The sequence below is a fragment of the Cucumis melo genome, chromosome 1 (genome assembly GCF_025177605.1).
Source record: "Cucumis melo cultivar AY chromosome 1, USDA_Cmelo_AY_1.0, whole genome shotgun sequence".
Lineage (NCBI taxonomy): Eukaryota > Viridiplantae > Streptophyta > Magnoliopsida > Cucurbitales > Cucurbitaceae > Cucumis > Cucumis melo.
In genome coordinates, this window is record NC_066857.1 from 8,195,445 (window position 1) to 8,214,682 (window position 19,238).

The following is a 19,238-nucleotide window of genomic DNA, read 5'->3' on the forward strand; positions in this document are numbered from 1 at the left end:
TTTACCCGGAACGAAGTGCGCTGATTTGGTAAGTCTGTCCACCACAACCCAAATCACTGTAAAACCCCTCAGAGTTCTTGGCAGTCCTGTAATGAAATCCATGGACACGTTTTCCCACTTCCATTCCGGTATGCTCAAGGGTTGCAATAAACCTGCTGGTTTCAGCCTTGGTGCCTTAACCTGCTGACACACCAAGCATCTACTAACAAATTCTGCTACCTCCCTCTTCATGTTACGCCACCAATAAACCCGCTTCAGGTCCTGATACATCTTCGTACTACCTGGGTGCATGGAAAATGGGGAACTGTGAGCCTCAGATAGTAATTCTGTTTTAACCGCACTATCTGATGGCACACAGAGGCGCCTCTCAAACAAAAGTCCACCATCAGAGGATATCGAGAACTCAACTGCTTGCCCTGCCTCTGCTAGGCCACGCTTCTCAACCAAATAAGAATCGTTACGCTGAGCATCAATGATCCTTTGCCTCAACGTCGGCTGTACCGTCAACTAGGCTAACTGCATAGTGACTGCCCCCACTGACACTGCAATCTCAGCCCACTCAAGATCTCGATGCAATGGGGCCTGTCGGGAAATAAGTGCTGCTGAATGTGATACCTTTCTACTAAGAGCATCAGCTACCACATTTGCCTTACCTGGATGATACAATATCTCACAGTCGTAATCCTTCACTAACTCAAGTCATGTTCGCTGTCTCATATTCAATTCCTTCTGAGTAAAGAAGTATTTCAAGCTCTTATGATCCGTGAAGATCTGTATCTTCTCACCATACAAGTAATGCCTCCATATTTTCAATGCAAAAACCACTGCTGCCAACTTTAAATCGTGTGTAGGGTAATTCTGCTCATGACTCTTCAACTGACGCGAAGCATAAGCTACTACCTTACCTTGCTGCATCAATACACAACCCAAACCTTTCTTGGAAGCATCACTATAAATCACAAAACTGCCAGAACCATCAGGTACAGTAAGAACCGGTGCGGTAACTAGCTTCTGTTTAAGGTTCTGGAAACTGTCCTCACATGCCTTGCTCCAAACAAAAGGAGCTCCCTTCCTGGTCAACTGAGTAAGAGGAGTAGCTATACGAGAAAAGTTCTCCACAAACCGTCGATAATAACTTGCTAAACCCAGAAAGCTACGAACCTCACTGACTGTGGAAGGTCGGGTCCAACCGGTGACTGCCTCTATCTCAGCTGGATCCACAGAGACTCCAGCCTTAGAAACCACATGGCCTAGGAAGGACACCTGCTTCAGCCAAAACTCGCATTTCGAGAACTTTGCATACAACTTATTATCCCTAAGTGTTTGCAAAACCATACGTAAATGCTCCTCATGCTCGGCCTCCGTCTTGGAATATATCAAGATATCATCAATAAAAACGATCACAAAAGTGTCTAGGAACTCCCTGAACACTCTGTTCATCAAGTCTATAAAACTGCCGGAGCATTCGTCAAACCAAAAGACATCACAATAAACTCATAGTGTCCATATCTGGAACGAAATGCTGTCTTCGGTACATCACCATCCTTAATCCTCAGTAGATGATATCCCGACCGAAGATCAATCTTAGAGAACACTGTAGCTCCCTGTAACTGGTCAAATAGATCGTCGATCCTGGGCAAGGGATATCTGTTCTTAACGGTTACCTTATTCAACTCCCTGTATTCAATGCATAGACGCATCGATCCATCCTTCTTCTTAACAAATAAAATTGGCGCACCCCAAGGTGACACGCTCGGTCGAATGAATCCCTTATCAAGCAATTCTTGTAACTGCACCTTCAGTTCTTTCAGCTCTGCGGGGGCCATTCTGTAAGGGGCTCTGGATATAGGAATCGTGCCCGGCTCCAACTCTATGGCAAACTCAACCTCTCTGTGAGGAGGTAACCCTGGAAGTTCTTCAGGAAAGACATCCGAATAGTCCCTCACCACCGGTTCTGATGACAGGGATACATCGACCTCTCTAGTATCGACCACGCTCGCTAAGATACCCCAAGTACCCTGACTGAGCAGTTTACTGGCCCTGATGGCTGAGATTACCTGAGGCATCGACCTTGACCCTTCTCCCTTAAATTTAAAACTGGCCATCGAGGGAGGGTTAAACGCTACCTCCTTACGGGAACAATCTATGCTGGCATGGTTAGCGGCCAACCAATCCATACCCAGAATTACATCAAAGTCGAGCATGTCCAGGACTAACAGTGTTACTTCAATCACATGGCCTGCTATCTCAATCTGGCATGCTTTCACCTTTTCCTTCGACAACATACACTCCCTAGAAGGAGTAGACACTGATAGAACATGGTGTAGGGGCTCTACCTCTAAGCGGGCATGCAACACAAATGCAGAAGAGATAAAAGAATGTGACGAACCCGAATCAAACAAAACTAAGGCGTAATGCCCCAATACTGGAAGCGTACCTGTCACCACCGTGCCTGCCCTCTAAGCCTCAGTCTTGTTGGTAGCAAAGACTTTACCCTAATGTGGAGCACCTGCTCCCTAATTCTGCGCATTCCCCGTAAGTCTCATCGGGCATCTGTCAGCTGTATGCCCCTCTTGCCTACACTTAAAGCAAGTTCTGGTTCCAAATAAACAACGGCCCAGATGGTGCTTCCCACAAGTGGCACACAATGGCTTCCCCCTGGCAGCTTCCCCTGCCTCAAAAGGTTTCTGCTGGAAGCGGCGAAACTCACCACCTGGTCTGAAGTTCCCCTGCGGCACTGGAATAGGCTGCTGCTCAGCCTTCCTTTTCTGTCCCGAGGTCGAACCTCTACCTGCGACCTTCGACGAGTTAGCCCTCTCCTGTAAACTGAGATCCACTGCCAGGCGCAGTGCATCGGCATGTGTAGCGGGTCGGAAAGCTCGAACCAAACCCTGAATGTCCAGTCAGAGGCCTCTAACAAACTTATCAGCTCTGGCCGCCTCGGTCGCTATCATCTCGGGAGCGAAGCGGGATAACATGTCAAACTCCGCATCATACTGCTCCACTGTCATGTCACCCTGCTCTAAGTTCAGGAACTTCTGCCGCTTGGCATCTCTCAAACTAGCAGAGAAGAATTTTGCATAGAAACTCTCCTTGAACTGTTGCCATGTGATCTGAATCACATCACCACCCAGCATTCTCTCTGTAGTCTCCCACCATGCAGTACCTCTGTCTGTCAACATGAAAACAGCACACTGAACTTTCTGATCCTCAGGGCACTTCATGTATCGGAATATGGTCTCGAAGGACGATAACCACAGTTGAGCCCTGGTGGGGTCCTCCAAAGACCCATCGAATGTCGTGGGATTATACTTCCTGAAATCCCTCAGGTGCTTGGCCTCTGCTGACAACTGATCCGGCACAACCTGGGGCACAATTGGTACTGGAGCCGGAGCTGGAGCAGGAGTTGGCGCTGGAGCTGGCAGGGCAGGCTGCTGCTGCTCCCCCATCTGCATAATCAAATCCCTGAACCTCTGCTCCATGGCAGCTAGGTCCGCATGAGTAACTGGCGCAGCCGGGTCAGTGGCTTGGGCTACAGGCTGCACCTCAGGTTGAACACGTCCTGCTCCCCTTCCTCGGCCTCCTCGGCCTCCTCGGCCACCCCTACGTGCACCCCACCTTGGCGGCATTTCCCCTAACAACCACCAATGATCCCTTTAGTCATAAGTGATAATTTACTTCGCAGTTTAATTTAGGTAAGGTAATGCATATAGAGTTATACATATAATTTCATGAGAGCGTATCTGACGAGTGGCAAGGATCGTTTTAGCCATAAGGACACAAAACACAGACTCACATCATAAGTCAGTCTACAGAACCTAAAACCTAGGCTCTGATACCAACTGTAACGACCCAACTTTCTGGACTAAGCTGAGGTCACTACTCAGTACTAAGACTCGACCACAAAGCACAAAAACTCATAAAAGACCGATTACGATTCATTAAAACGTTAGAAGTATTACAAAAGCAGTTTCGGGCCCTATTTTAAATCACAGTCACGAGAGTTTCAAATACAATACTCAAGTCATCAAACTCAAATCACAAAACCAACTGTCCTAACAAAATATATCAGCGGAAGCATAAAGAAAACTAGACGCGTCCATATGGCCTTCACGCATCCTTCTTGCCCCTCGTCGGTCTGCCCCTCGCTGTACCCTTACCTGAAAATTTAAGAAGAGGAAGGGTGAGTATAAATATACCCAGTAAGGGACCCACTACTGGGCCCATTAGGGAACAACAGTTAACTTCCTATTCAGGGGTACCCTACATAACAGTCTAGTGGTTCCGTAGAACGCACATATCAGTCTCGTGATACCGAAGGATGCACGTATCAGTTTAGTGATCTCGAAAGATACACCTATCAGTCTAGTGATCCCGAGGGATGCACATATCAGTCTAGTGCTCCCGAAGGATGCACATATCAGTCTAGTGCTCCCGAAGGATACACCTATCAGTCTAGTGATCCCGAGGGATGCACATATCAGTCTAGTGCTCCCGAAGGATGCACATATCAGTCTAGTGCTCCCGAAGGATGCACATATCAGTCTAATGCTCCCGAAGGATGCACATATCCGTAAGGTACACGACCCCATAGATAAAGCTAACCGCTACCCCTCAGTCCATACTAAACCGTCTACAACAGTCATATCCCAACAACGTTCATATTACAATTTCGCCATAGGCTTCGCCAGTCAGATAGTATAGGTTTAAACAACTACATCCTTAGTTGCTATATGCGTTTCCAATTCACACACCATTGTGAAAATCCCTAGATCCAGTCAACCAGTCAATCAAAATCAGACTCACCGTCCTTCCACGACCAACTCCATGATCAATGTCCAGACAAAAGACTACCACGTACCTAACCGTAAAACTTTAAGGTCCATCGACATACAATTCCAATCCACAACGTAGCCCATTAACATAACTATACTATACCAAACATCCGGCATCGGGGTATATCTGTAAACAACTCCTTACACCCGATGGCACACAAGCTACAACTAGCGGTCGCGTTACCTTTACATCAGACAAGAGCATAGCAACGATACTTAAAAGTCAAACACACATACATTTATTCAGTACAGTTACTAACGTGTAATCCCCTATGGATTACTACGTTTCCAGCCTTGATCCGAGGTCCAGTAGTAGGAAAACCCTTACCTGATACTTGGTTATGCCCCTCGATCGAGTCCACGCTCAACAGATCCACCTAAATGAAAACACCAGGGTTTAAACGATGACATCAGTAAAAGTCGCCTTTTTAATTCATTCGAAACAATAACATCGGCTTACCCGAGTAAAGGGAGCTATTCCCCAAATGAACTTGCCGTGGGACCGTGAACTTGAACGTCAAACCCCTATTACCTTCAAGGAACGAAAGATAGGGCCCAGTCTTACTCTAATATTCAAACTCGAAACGGTTATAGCAACATTGGGTAAATTACCAAAATGATCCTTATCGAAGACTCACCGTGACCCGAAGTGGAGGGAGAAAAATATGGCTTAGGTGGCTCGACTCGGCTTGGCTCACCCTCGGCTCGGCTCGGCTCGGCTCACCCTCGGCTCGACTCGGATTGCGGCTCGGCTCGCGGCTCGGCTCAACTCGGCTTGCGGCTCGGCTCGCGGCTCGCTCGATTCGGATTCGTGGCTCGGGTCGGCTTCACTTCGCGGCTCGGGTTTAACTCCTTTCTCCTTCCGACAACGACGGCGGTAGAAGGCAGCCCCTTGGTGTTTTGTCTGCGTCGGGCACACGGGATGAGGGGAAGGAAGCGCCGGAGGCGGCGATTGGCGTTAGAGACAGATCCGGTGTCGAACGGAGGAGCGGTGAGAAGCTCGGTTGTCGCGGGGGGCTCAACGACAACAGTCGGCTAACGCCGTCGATTGCAGGTGAAGCTTCGACGTGGGACGCAGCTCGACGGAAGAAGACGAGGAGACGCGGACGAAGGCGGAGGCGTGCGTGACGGAAGAGGATGGTGGGAGGCGGCGGCGGTGCTCGCTAGGTGAAATAAGAAGAAGGTGAAGTCAAAGCGGCGGGGGGGGGGGGGGGGGGGTGCAGTCGCGCGCGCGGTTAGGGTTTTTTTAAAAAGAAATATTATTATATATATATATATATATATTAAACAAAATAAATAAATAAAAATAATAAAAATATAAATAATAATAATAAAAATATTAAATAATAATAATAAAATTAATAATACAATATTAATATTAATTAATTATAATAATATTAATATCAAATAATGAATATAATATTCAATAAAAATAAAGGTATTAATATTAAATTATAAAGATAATAATAAATAATAATAATAAGATAAATAATATTATATTATTATTTCATCATTTACCAAAATTTTAAAATCCCGAAAAATTCACATAAAATGCTAAAATTTTACCTCGAAAATTCGGGGCGTTACTAGTGGCCTCATATACACTTCTTCAGAAAGAGTCCCATTAAGGAAAGCATTTTTGACATCCATTTGAAGAAGAGGTCACTGCTTGGCAGCAGCAACAGCTAGTAAACTACGTACAGATGTCATCCGAGCCACAGGAGCAAATGTTTCTTCATTGTGAATACCAAATTCTTGGGAATACCCTTTTGCTACAAGACGAGCCCTATAACGCTCAATAGTACCATCAAAGTGAGTCTTGATTTTGTAGATCCACTTGCAGCCAATGGGTCTTTTACCAGGAGGTAAGTCAACATAGTCCCAAGTGTGCGTTTTTTTCAAGAGCCTGTAATTCGTCATTCATCGTTTTCTGCCATAAAGGGTCAGTACTAGCCTCTTGATAAGAGGTAGGTTCAATAAGAGAAACAATAGTAGAGAAACAGTGATAATCTTGGAGATGAATAGGAGGTTCCCTTACCCGAGTAGAACGACGAGGAGGGATGTCTGGAGGAGGGTCAGGATTCCCATCAGAGATGGACGACTGGTCCGAGGTTGCAGAAGTAGGTGCAGATTGAGCAAGCTCATTATCAGGAATGGACTCAGAGAGAGGAAAAAGATCAATAGATGTGTTAGTGAAGAAAGATTGAGGACTAGAGAAGGAGGCGTGGAAGGAGGATAAATGAGAGAACATAGTGTGCTCCCAAAAAGTGACATGGCGAGATATACGAAGTCTGTTGGAAAGGGGATCCCAACAATGAAAACCTTTATGTTCTATGCCATAGCCAAGAAAACAGCAGAGGCGGGCACGAGATTCAAGTTTAGTGTGTTCATGAGGATGCAGGAGAACAAAACAAGCACAACCAAAGACTTTAAGGTTGGAATAGTTAGGAGGAGTACCATATAGTCTTTCGAATGGAGAGATGTTTTGAAGGACGGAGGAAGGAAAACGATTAATAGTATAGACGGATGTAAGAGCTGCTTCACCCCAAAATTTCTCAGGACATGAGGCAGAAAGAAGAAGGGAACAAACTGAGTCAAGAATGTGGCGATGTTTGCGCGCAGCACGTCCATTTTGTTGGGAAGTGTGAGGGTAGGAGCGCTGAACAAGAGTGCCCTGTTGGGAGAGAAAAGATAGAAGAGTGGAGTCTTTATACTCTAAGGCATTGTCAGTGCGAAGGGTTTTGATGGGACAAGAGAATTGGGTACGAATCATATTACCAAACTCAATATAAGTGCAAGATAATTCAGAGCGGTGTTTGAGAAAGTAAATCCATGTAAATCGAGAGAAATCATCAATGAATAACACATAATAACGATAACCATGGATAATGGAGGTAGGGGCAGGCCCCCAGATGTCAGAATGGATTAAATCGAAAGGTTTATCACAAATAGAAGTGGATTTAGAAAATGACAAAGCAGGTTGCTTAGCAAGTTTGCAATTTAAACAATTAAAAGGGACAAATTTGGTAATACTATTTAAATTGTTAATGGAGATTAAATGACGCAATTTTTCTGGAGAAGCATGATCAAGACGAAGATGCCACTGATATGTATCAGAGTCAGTGACAGGGGCAGAGATGGATGGAGGAGGAACCTGAAGTGATAGAAGCTCAAACAATCTGCCCACTTTGCGACCCGTCCCAATCGTCTGTCCCGTCTGTGGATCCTGAACCTGACAACCATTAGAAGAAAAAGAGACAGTTAAGCCAAGGTCGCATAATTGACCAACAGATACTAGATTAAAGGTTAAGTTTGGGACACAGTAAGTATGAGGAAGATTCAAACTAGGGGTATTGATGGTGCCCATGTGAGTGATATTCATACAATTGCCGTCAGCAGCATAAATGGGAGGTAAAGATTTAGTAGAACTAGGAGTGTTCATAAGAGAGTAATTAGATGTCATATGATTGCAACAGCCAGAGTCAAGAAGCCATCGATTACTTGGTGAGACGGCAAGTGCAGAGGAAGGTGATGAAATCAACTGATTTAGTAAACTTTGAAGATCACTTACTGAAACTGGGGGTGGTGGAATTATTCGGAGCAACAGTAGCAGCAGAGGAGTTATTGGGTTTAGTAAAGTTCTTTGCTCTTGTAGAATAGTTGCGAGGTCGAGGTGGTTTTATGGGACAATTATCCAGGATGTGGCCTGACTTATGGCAGTACCTGCATTCTATTTTAGGACAATTAATAAATTTATGACCAGTGAGCTTACAATTTTTATAAAATGTGCTTGATGCTCCAGGTGGTGAATAAGTGCTGGCAAGAACAGCATCAGAATGTTTAGAGAGATTGATGCCAAGACGTCTTTCTTCAAATAATATTTATTGGATAGCGGCATCTAATGAGGGCAGGGGACTGCGGTGTAATAAGGCAGCTCTAACATATTCATATTCTGGACGTAGTCCCATAAGGACTTTAATAAGACGAAGATGATCTTTACTAATTGTAGCTTGATCAAGTTGAGTCCATATAGGTTGAAGCATGACTAGATACTCATTAACCGATTGACCAGCTTCTTGATTAAGATTAACAAGGCTATTGTGCAACTGATAGTAATGCGCTAATCCGACGGACTTGAATCGCATGGACAAAAAATCCCATAACTCCTTACCGTTTTCAAAAGCATCATATTGTGTGTGGATAGCAGGGATTGACGTGTTACTAAGCCAGGTAATAATTTGATGATTTTTGCTGTCCCATTCTTCAAGGCGTTCTATAAATTTGCTATCATCTTCCTTGTCTTGTTTGGTTGGTTTGGTAATATCTCCCGTGACAATGCGTCATAATTTTCGTCCAATTAAGAAGCTTTTCATTTGATTGGCCCATGTAATATAATTAGAGCCATCAAGAATTGTGCTAATTGGACGAGCAATTTCACTTTTCTCCATCTACTCACAAGAGAAAAAAAAAACCAAGTCAGCGAAAAAAAATAATTAAATAAAAATAGAGCAGTTTTCGGGTCGGGTTTCACGGAGATGGAGTGTTTTTTTTTTCAGGATCCGGGTCGGCAAGATAATTTGGGTCGGGTTTCACGGAGAGGATTTTCAGGATCCAGGTCGGCAAGATGGTTTTCGGGCCGGCTTCGGATCGGATGGAAAACCGCGAGTCTGTGAAGGACGGCGTCGGATCTGATGGTTTCTGGTCGGGTCTGTGAGGAGACAGCGTCGGATCTGTGTGGAGGAGTGGATTTTTTAGGATCCGGGTCGGCGAGATGGTTTCGGGTCGGCTCTGAGTATCGTGCGCGGCTTGGAGAAAAGCGACGGCGGTGGCTGGGCTCCGTCGGACGGCACACGGGGAAGAAGAGACCACAACACGAACGTGGGGCTTCAACGAGCGGCGGAGGTTGGACGCAGACGCACGAAAGAAACGACAAGAGATCAGCTCCTTGACGAATGAGGACGCGACGGCTTGGGTAGACGGAGATGCGACGGAGTGAAGGGCTGCTGGCGTTCGGTTGAAGATGGGGACGACCGACGACTGGACAGAGAAGAGGAGAGAAAGACAGGGGCGGCGTCGGGTTCGCGGAGATCTGGAAGGCACAGAGTGGCGCGACTTCGGATGGTTGTTGACGGTGGCGAAAGCGGGCATCGGATGGGTTGCGGCGGCGGCGGTTTGAACAGTAACCTAGTTTAAAGAGGCTCTGATACCATGTGATTTTATTTAGATGAATATTGTTTTTTTGTATATTTACATCAAGGAAAAGATGGTATAAATACAAGGTTGAATGAAATAAAAAAGGCAACAAATAATACAAGATAATACAAAATAAAATAAGATAATATCTTCCATTTTCTTGGACAAAATATACATTAATAGTTCGATTGAGTAATTGATTTAGTTTTATAGTTTTAAAATACCAAATGTATTTTTTCTAAGCTTCTTTGTTTTTCTTTTTTTTTTAATTTTTCTTCGTAATTATCTTGAAAATAAGTTTCTTGAATTAGTTACCAAAAACAATTATTTCTTAAAAAACTAATTCTTTTAAAAAATGAAAATATACAGATTACCAATCAGGCAATTAATGTTTTAGAACATATTTTGATTTCAATTCAAATACGGACGACAGTTATTTTGAGAGGGGGGAATATTTCTTGTGTGTACCATTTTGTTTCAGTTACCCTTATGTTTCCGATCGAATTTGGCATCCTTTCTATGATGATGAGTATGACATTCGATTAAACATCTCCTACTACAGATGCCGACGGCCACAACAAGCACCATCCAGCAGCCATAGTCATGGAAACTGCTATAGCACCAAAAAACACAAGTCAATCTATTAATCTCTGGTGGGAGTCAAATGATGAAAATACCCAGTATTATATATACTTAACTTAAACCCTAAATCCAAAATTCTCAACTTGACGAGAAGGTTGGGAAACAAAATTCTCTGAATCCCCACTGACCATTACATCGAATAAATTTTTCGCTTCTGGTTCTTCCTTTCTGGAAGCTAAATTTTCTTCTACTTTCATCATGAGCGGGAAGACTTTTGTTGTAGGCATATTAACTTTTTCTACTATCTAATCGTTTTTCTTATCAAGAATAATGCATTTTCCTTCAATCAAATTTAACTGCATATCCGTTTTGGAGCAATTAACCAACAGTCTAGATTTTGAGTTATGCTAGGAATATAAAGAACATTTGAAATGTACCTTTTATCTCCTTTCTTGGTGTGAACAACTAACATAATGACACTTTTTCCTTTTGTTCTATACATTTCTCCACTGCCTAGTTTCACTTGAGAGTTAAAAACTTTGATCAAACTTAATTCACAGAGAAGTCCTTATTTCCTGTCATATGATTATTGCAACTATCATCTAAGCAGTATATACATGAGATTTAGATTGGTCAATTGTACAAAAAAATAATTGCTTACCTTCATCTTCTTTTGCAAAATTTGTTTCGCATCTTTTTCCATTTTATTTTGAAACCAACAATCTTGTTTGGAATGATTAGGAATATGATATTTAGTGCAGTATTAACAATCTTTAGATTGATGATTTGACTTTTTTACAAATAATGCAATGAGAGTCGGAATTACCAGATATTTTCGCTTACAAAGGCTAGAGGACACCTCTATTTAATTTATAGGTGTTGTGGGGCCTATTTTGTGTTATTTGTATTAGACCCAAAGATGAAAGACAAAACAGGCAAGGAAGGGGAGCCTATAAGCAAGAGAATATTTTATTGAGGTAGATTGAGTGAAAGATGACCCAGAAGATGCCTCGTCAACCTCATTTATTACACCTTGGTTGGAGTCAACTTTTTGCAAAAAATTGAAATTCTTTTCTAAAAGAAAACAAAAATAAAGGTAATTATCTATACTCACTGAATGAATCTCTCGACTTTCTTTGCCTTTGTAAATTTAGGTTATCAACGATGGAGATTTCTACCCTGTAGTGTTTAGAAGAGGATGTAACAGAAACATAAAACTAACAGTTGGAATTCAAAAATTTGTTATAATTAATCACCTAGGAAATAGACTTCTAGAAAATTACATTTATCTCTTTATATTTCGAGAATGATTTTCTCCAGACAATAATTATCTTTTTCATATTCCAAAAAGTCATACGCAAGAAATCAAACAACTGTTTAGAAATTAACAATAACATTTAACAATTTAATCTTAAAAATAAATAATATTTCAATGGAACAAAAGTAGAAGTACTTCCATACATGAAGGATGGAATTTTGGACTAAATATTGATCATCAAGCAAAGGCAAATCATTGGCTTAATTGTCAGTTGCAAAAAGGCAGAAGCAGAAGTGTTTAGAAACACAAATGTAAAATTGAGTAATTTAGTAAGATGCCAATATACAGTAACCATACTTTATTTAGGCAACAAACCGATACATACATATATATATATATATATATATATATATATTTGGAGAGAGAACCCGACGTGTTGTTCTAGTGAAGCCTTGCTACTCCACCTCCTCCAGAATGCAGCTTATTGCTACCGCTTTGGACAACATGTAAAACTCCAGGTTGTTCTACCAAAGTTTCGAGATAAAAAATAGTTACATAATTAAGAAACACATTCTAAGATAATATCCACGCATTATTGACAACCGTGAGAAATATCACATATTGATTGATGCTATGGATATCCCATGCATGCTTGACCGACCAACCCTATGAATTGACCAAGTGCTAAAAGGGACATGACTTCAATGTATGGTAATTAACTACGTTCTTAAGAATTAAAATCTTACTGATTACCAAAATATCGTAAGATCAAACAGCTTAACTCAAACATTCGCAAATATAAAATTTAAACATTTGAAGAAAATGTATATTAACTATACAGACTAGATTAATACATACAACATGACAATGCTTTGATTTATGTACAAGATTTCACCTTTAATAATATCACAATCTAAATGTTTTAGCAAATTATGTTTTTTTTTACAACTTCTTTACCACATGTTTTTGTCTTGTCTAACTAAAGACTTGAAATCTTCACCAAATTTTAAACAAAAACAATTCTTCAAAAACTACTTTATCTGGGGTTTTTAAAACTTGTTTGGTTTTTTAAAACACTAGTAAAAGATAGATAACAAAACAAAGATAAATAAAAAAAGATAGTAGTATTTATAAACTTATTTGATATATATTCTTGAGCATTTAGTTTAGGATATAACTCATTTTAAAAGAATTAAAGTTTTTGATAACCACTCAAAATGGATATTTTAAATCGTTTTTATCGAAAGAGTTAAAATAAAAATTATTTTCTTGAAAATTATTTTTTCCATAAACAATCTATCTGAGCTTTAACCTTCAAAATCAAATGGTTATCAAACAAAAGTATGGTATGTAATTTAAAGATTAAGATGATTAGATGGAGGTTTAAGAATAGGAAATTTGAAACTTATGCTCAAATAAGATGACCGAGCATTATCTTTTAAGGGCTGTTTAGGGCAAAGATTATTAAGACTATAATAATCACCTTTTGTTACAATAAATATTATTTAAAAGTCTCCAATTAGCTACAATAAACAATATGTCAAAACTCTCAATTTGCTATAGTATTTACTATATTTGTTACCCTTTTTCTATTTGACATTTATCATTTTTTTATTCTTTGTTACACTGTTTACTATTTCTTAATCAAAGTAAAATAGTATACACACCAAAAACATATTATTATAATTCAAACTAAACTAATGTACATCTCAAACACAAATTATAATAACTTAGAACTATAATAATTCACATATTGTCTCAAACACCATCTAAATTGTATTTACTACCATAAAAATACTACAAACAAACATCGATACCATATGCTAATTGAGCTTGGTTTATTTTGATTCTCACTCATTGGGGAACTGAGAAACAAAGACAAAGCCATTGAACTGTGGTCATTTGAGTATAATAAATCATTTTTAAGTATCTAAAGTTTAACCCACCTGGTCTGCCTCAATTAGTCACATATAACCATAAAGATCTTATTTAATATCTTGGGTAAGTTTCCATCATGATATCGGCACATGGGGCTGATTCTCATGTGAAAATAAATAAAATGAATTTTTTTCAAGAATAATAAACAAATAAATAACAAAAATTATTTACTAGGGACATAAATGGGTTGAGTTGAGTTGTTTTGCGAGACATTTTCAATCCGATCAATATTCTCGAGTTAATGGATTGGCAACCCGAATAACTCAAATCAATTTTCCAACCCAACATGTAAAATATGGGTTGGGTTGTTGGATTATAATTTTTTTTTTCTATTTATAATATTTGTAAAGTTTAACTCTTTAATTTTCTAATAAAAATGATTACTATCAGATTTTTGCACCATATAATCATTTAGTTTTCTACGTTATCACGATCTTTTAGCCTACAACCTCCTACACAATCGTTTAGATTTCTATATGATCATTCAATCTCTTACGCGATCGTTTACCATCTTACATAATCTCGACTAACTTTTCATACGATCGTTTACCATACAACCTCTTGCGCGATTATTTAGCTTTCTATACGATCGTTTACCCTCTTACGCGATCGTTTAACTTTCTACCTCCAAATGACCATATACTTCTCACGCGATCGGCTAACTTTTCATACAATCGTTTAACTTCCAACACGATCGTGTAACAAAATACTCTAAATTTTTAATCATCTTTAATTTTAGTAATATATTAATTAATTTGAGAGAACTAAAAGAATAATGATTAATTAACACATGTTTTTCGGGGCTTTTTTCATAAATAGCAAAATGACTCACTTCTTTACCAATATAGCAAAACGGTAAAAAGTTTCCATTGATATTTTCTTATATTTGAAAATATTTGTGGTGTTTGTCAATGAAAATATTTTCTAAAATTTTCATTCCTATTAATATTAAAATTAAAATTAAAATTTCACTTCAATATCATTTTAAATGAATTATTAAACATTAACACCAAAAACTAACAACAGTGAGTATTTAGTTAAAAATAAAGGTTCAAAATCTAGAAATATATGAATCAAATTGAAACAAAACTCAAGGGTAAAAATGTAATATCTTGAAACCTTAAATTGAAACCAAACTTTATTTAATAACTAAAATTTCGTTTGTTGACCATTTTGTTTTTTGTTTTTTTTCAAAATTAAGTTTATTTATTGTTTATTTCTTACAATAATTTGCATCTTTTTCTTAGTACGATGGTTGAATTCTTTGTCAAATTAAAAAAATATATAAATTAAAAGCTACCTTTTAGGTTTTTAAATTTTTGCTTGGTTTTTTTAAACCATATGTAAAAAGTAGATAATAGAAGAAATTTAGAAATAGGAGTAATCTTTATAGACTTAATTATCAAAAACAAAAACAAAAAATAAAATCGTTAAAAAATAGATGTGTAACATTTTATAACATAAAAATAAAATAGAAACTAGTCCTAAAATTTATCGACCAAAAACATATTTTCCCTAAAATACATTTAGCACTTAATTCTCATATTTTTGGTTCCAAAAAGTTGAAAGATATTAAAACCAATCTCAAAAGATTTTTCCTTCAAGATGATGTTAAGGTCTTCGGGTTCAAACCTAATGACTTTCTGGAATAATTGTAAATATAGTAATTAGGTTTAAAATATTAAATATATATTACAACATAATTTTATAAAATATGCAAATATAGTGAAATCTATCAACGAAGATTTCGCTGTAGACTTCACAGACTTCACTATATTTTATTAAATGTAAACTTGCTTATTATTACTAAAATTGCTATTCATTACTATTACCCAACTTTTAAAATTTAATTTTTCTTTCACAATGTTTTACATTATAGATAAAGGAGAAAGAGGTCACAAGTTAAATTTAATATTTTTGGAGTTTTCATGAGACCCACCCAAATATTATAGGATGTTGTTTTATGACATTAGTAGAGAGAGATGAATGTAAGCTTCCTAGATGCTCGCAAATAACAAAGAGAAAACAAAAAACTCTTGGAGGTAGTATTGGGGTGGACAAGTTATCGTGGACCATGAACATAATATCCAAATATCCCTACTACGTTCAAAGAAGCTAAGGGTAGAGAAAATTTCACTTCCCTTCCTTGTCTCTACTATTTTAATTAATGTCAATTTACCCTTACACTCACACCTTTCAATTATTAACATGTGCTTTACGATTACAGCTTATGGCAAAATCCTAACCACTTTTAACTTGAGATTAAAGCAAAAATGTTTTTCTCAAAAAATAAAAAATAATAAATAACCAGCAATGTTAACAAAGGCATAACCAAAGACTAAACTCACAGTATGAATTTATAAACTTACAAAGGCTTTAATCTATAATCTTTAATTAAAAAAATGGATTTTATATATATGAACTAAGAGTTTTATATATATATATCAGTACACCAAATGGCCAAACTCATAAACTCACAGTATGATTATCATACGTCATTGTAATATTTTTAAAATTGATTCTTTTAGAAATTATGAAAATTAAACCTATTAATTATATCTTGTCACAAGAAAATGTGGTTTTTTTTTAAAAAAAATATATATTTGTATGAATGGAGAAAAATTCTCGTGGGGAATTCGGTCCAGGTAAATTCGTAGAGAATTTCGCGAGGATTTTGAATGAAATGGGATAGTGGAGAGGGAATGGAGAAACCATCCCCAACCCCACCCCGCCCGTAGACATCCCACTGTAATCAACATCAAGTAGCTAGAATGAAGCTTAAGAGTGCAAGAATTTTAGTTTAACCCCAAATTACCAGGCAAAAAATCATCTCAAGAATATTAGAAAATTAATCACAACTACCACTACACCCTATCATAACAAGAAAAGTAGGGATCACAACAAGCTCAACATATATATCACGGTCAGCTATTCCACATGAATCATGATCTTCCATCCCAAATTCTTCAATATTTACAGCAATTGATATACAGCACGATCAATTAATCAGAAAATGTTAAGAGCAGGACTTACTGGTAATCTCCTTAACCTGATCGGGCGTTAGGCGAGCAGAGAATCCACTAGCAGCATTCTTATAACTATACACAAGAGCCTCCCTAGCAGCTTCTTCACTGCAAATCAAAAAATTAAACCAAAAATCATCGCTAATTTCAGCGTTGACCAGTTACAGAATACAAAGAATAAGACGGACCTGCCAAGAACAGAAACTAGGGTTCGGATATGATAGGCCTCAGGTGCTTCGTTGTGGGGCCTCTCGGTGTAAACGATATGCACAGCCGGTGAATCGAAGTTGGATACGAGGGGAATGGAAGAGGATTGGGAGGACATTGCTGCAGAAGAGAGATGCAAATTCAGAGAAATTGAGAAGAGAAAAAGGAGAGAAACATTCAAATTGGCCATTAGAAGTTTTGAATGATATAATATAGGAGGAACAAGAGAGAATTAGAAATGTGTGTATTGGATTTGAAACCTGAATGGTTGAAGAAGATGAATGCGTAAGGGAGAACAAAGCTTTCTCTTGTATCGAGTCAAAGGCCGCCTTAAAGATCAACCAATACCTGGATTTTCTCTCTTTTCCTTTTTCTTTTTTTCTTTTTTTCTTTTTTTTTTCTTTTTTTTTATAAATATTTTTTGTTCTATGAATCTGACATTGCAATGTCAACTATGACCGATGAACAGATTTATTTATATTCCTTATTGTTAGAAATATAATATTAAAACTACAAAACTTTAATGTCAGTATGAATATTATAAATTAATATTATGAGGAATAATATTATAAAGAGAGTAATGAAAACGATACTCTCAAAATTGAGGTGGAGGGAATATTATATAGAAAAACTTAGGATTCGTTTGATAACGTTTTTATTCTATGTTTCATGTTTTTGTTTCCAATTTTTTAAGAAACATAGGTGTTTGATAACGTTTTTCATTTCTCGTTCTCAAAAAATGTAGAAACGTTCCTCATTTACAATTATTGGGAACAAAAGAAAAGCACTTTCTTTTATTCTGTTTCTCAATTACTGATTTTCTTTTTCTCAATTTATTTTTATTTGTTTCTTTTTCCTTTTTCTCAATTATTTTTATTTGATTTTTTCATTTTTCTGAATTATTTTTATTGATTTTTTTTTTTTTCTCAATTATTTTTATTGGTTTCCTTTTCTTTTTTCTCAATTATTTTTATTTGTTTCGTTTTCATTTTCCCCAATTCTTTTTATTTCTTTTCTTTTTCTTTTTCTCAATTATTTTTATTGGTTTCATTTGTCTGTTTCTCAATTATTTTTATTGGTTTCCTTTTCTTTTTTCTCAATTATTTTTATTGGTTCATTTTCCTTTTTTCAATTATTTTTATTGATTTTCTTTTTATTTTTCTCAATTATTTTTAGGAGATTTATTTTTAATAATGTATTTTTAAAAAATATTGTCAAAAATAGGGTAGAAGGCAAACTATTGACAAAAATAGAGTGATTTAGGTAAAATCGTGTACCACGTACACGACTTTGCTTGGAAGTCGTAGACGGGGTCCACGACTTCCATGCGTGGACCCCACTTTTCCTTTCTTCACATTATTTAATTTATATATATATATATATATATTTTTTAATATTTTATATATCGTGGACCCCACATCCTTTAAAAATATTTAGTATATATATATTTAATATTTAAATATTGTGGACCCCACATTTTATTGTTAAGATAATTAATAGATAATAGTTAATAATTAATATATATATATATTTAATAATTAATATATATACATATATATTAAATTTTCAAATTTCAATTTTAAAAAATATCTTTCTTATTAAATATTTTTTCAAATTTCAAATTTCAATTTTTAAAAATAAATTTTCTCATTAATTATCTTTCCAAATTTCAAATTTCAATCTTCAATTTTTTTTTAAAAAAGATATATATTAACAAAATATGTTATTAAATTTTCAATTTTAAAAAATGATCTTTCCAATTTTAAAATTTCAATCTCTATAAATTCTTATATATTTTCGATCTCTAAATATATTTTTGAAAATTTTGTTAATATACATCTTTTTTTAAAAAAAATTGAAGATTGAAATTTGAAATTTGGAAAGATAATTAATGAGAAAATTTATTTTTAAAAATTGAAATTTGAAATTTGAAAAAATATTTAATAAGAAAGATATCTTTTAAAATTGAAATTTGAAAATTTAATATATATGTATATATATTAATTATTAAATATATATATATATATATATATTAATTATTAACTATTATCTATTAATTATCTTAACAATAAAATGTGGGATCCACAATATTTAAATATTAAATATATATATACTAAATATTTTTAAAGGATGTGGGGTCCACGATATATAAAATATTAAAATATATATATATAAAAAAATTAAATAATGTGAAGAAAGGAA

At 36.9% G+C, this 19,238-nt stretch overlaps 1 protein-coding gene and 1 long non-coding RNA gene across 3 annotated transcripts; both read right to left on the reverse strand.

Moving 5' to 3' along the window:
* Window positions 1-3,981: 3,981 nt before the first annotated feature.
* LOC127150736 (uncharacterized) lies at window positions 3,982-11,352 on the reverse strand. The gene is made up of 4 exons (XR_007823283.1): window positions 11,272-11,352; window positions 11,048-11,185; window positions 10,497-10,641; window positions 3,982-4,160 (listed from the first exon to the last, which is right to left on the reverse strand). It is a non-coding gene; the product is annotated as an uncharacterized LOC127150736 (long non-coding RNA).
* A 702-nt stretch (window positions 11,353-12,054) lies between these two features.
* LOC103500039 (subtilisin-like protease SBT3.6) lies at window positions 12,055-17,512 on the reverse strand. 2 transcript variants are annotated; one of them, XM_008463223.3, is made up of 4 exons: window positions 17,297-17,512; window positions 17,018-17,156; window positions 16,840-16,937; window positions 12,055-12,392 (listed from the first exon to the last, which is right to left on the reverse strand). In XM_008463223.3, the coding sequence occupies exons 2-4, from the start codon at window positions 17,152-17,154 to the stop codon at window positions 12,310-12,312; spliced, it is 318 nt and encodes a 105-aa protein (XP_008461445.1). In that variant the 5' UTR covers window positions 17,155-17,156; window positions 17,297-17,512; the 3' UTR covers window positions 12,055-12,309. The 2 variants fall into 2 exon arrangements, with proteins under 2 accessions (XP_008461445.1, XP_008461444.1); XM_008463222.3 differs by having other exon boundaries at window positions 17,018-17,454.
* Between the last annotated feature and the right edge of the window lie 1,726 nt (window positions 17,513-19,238).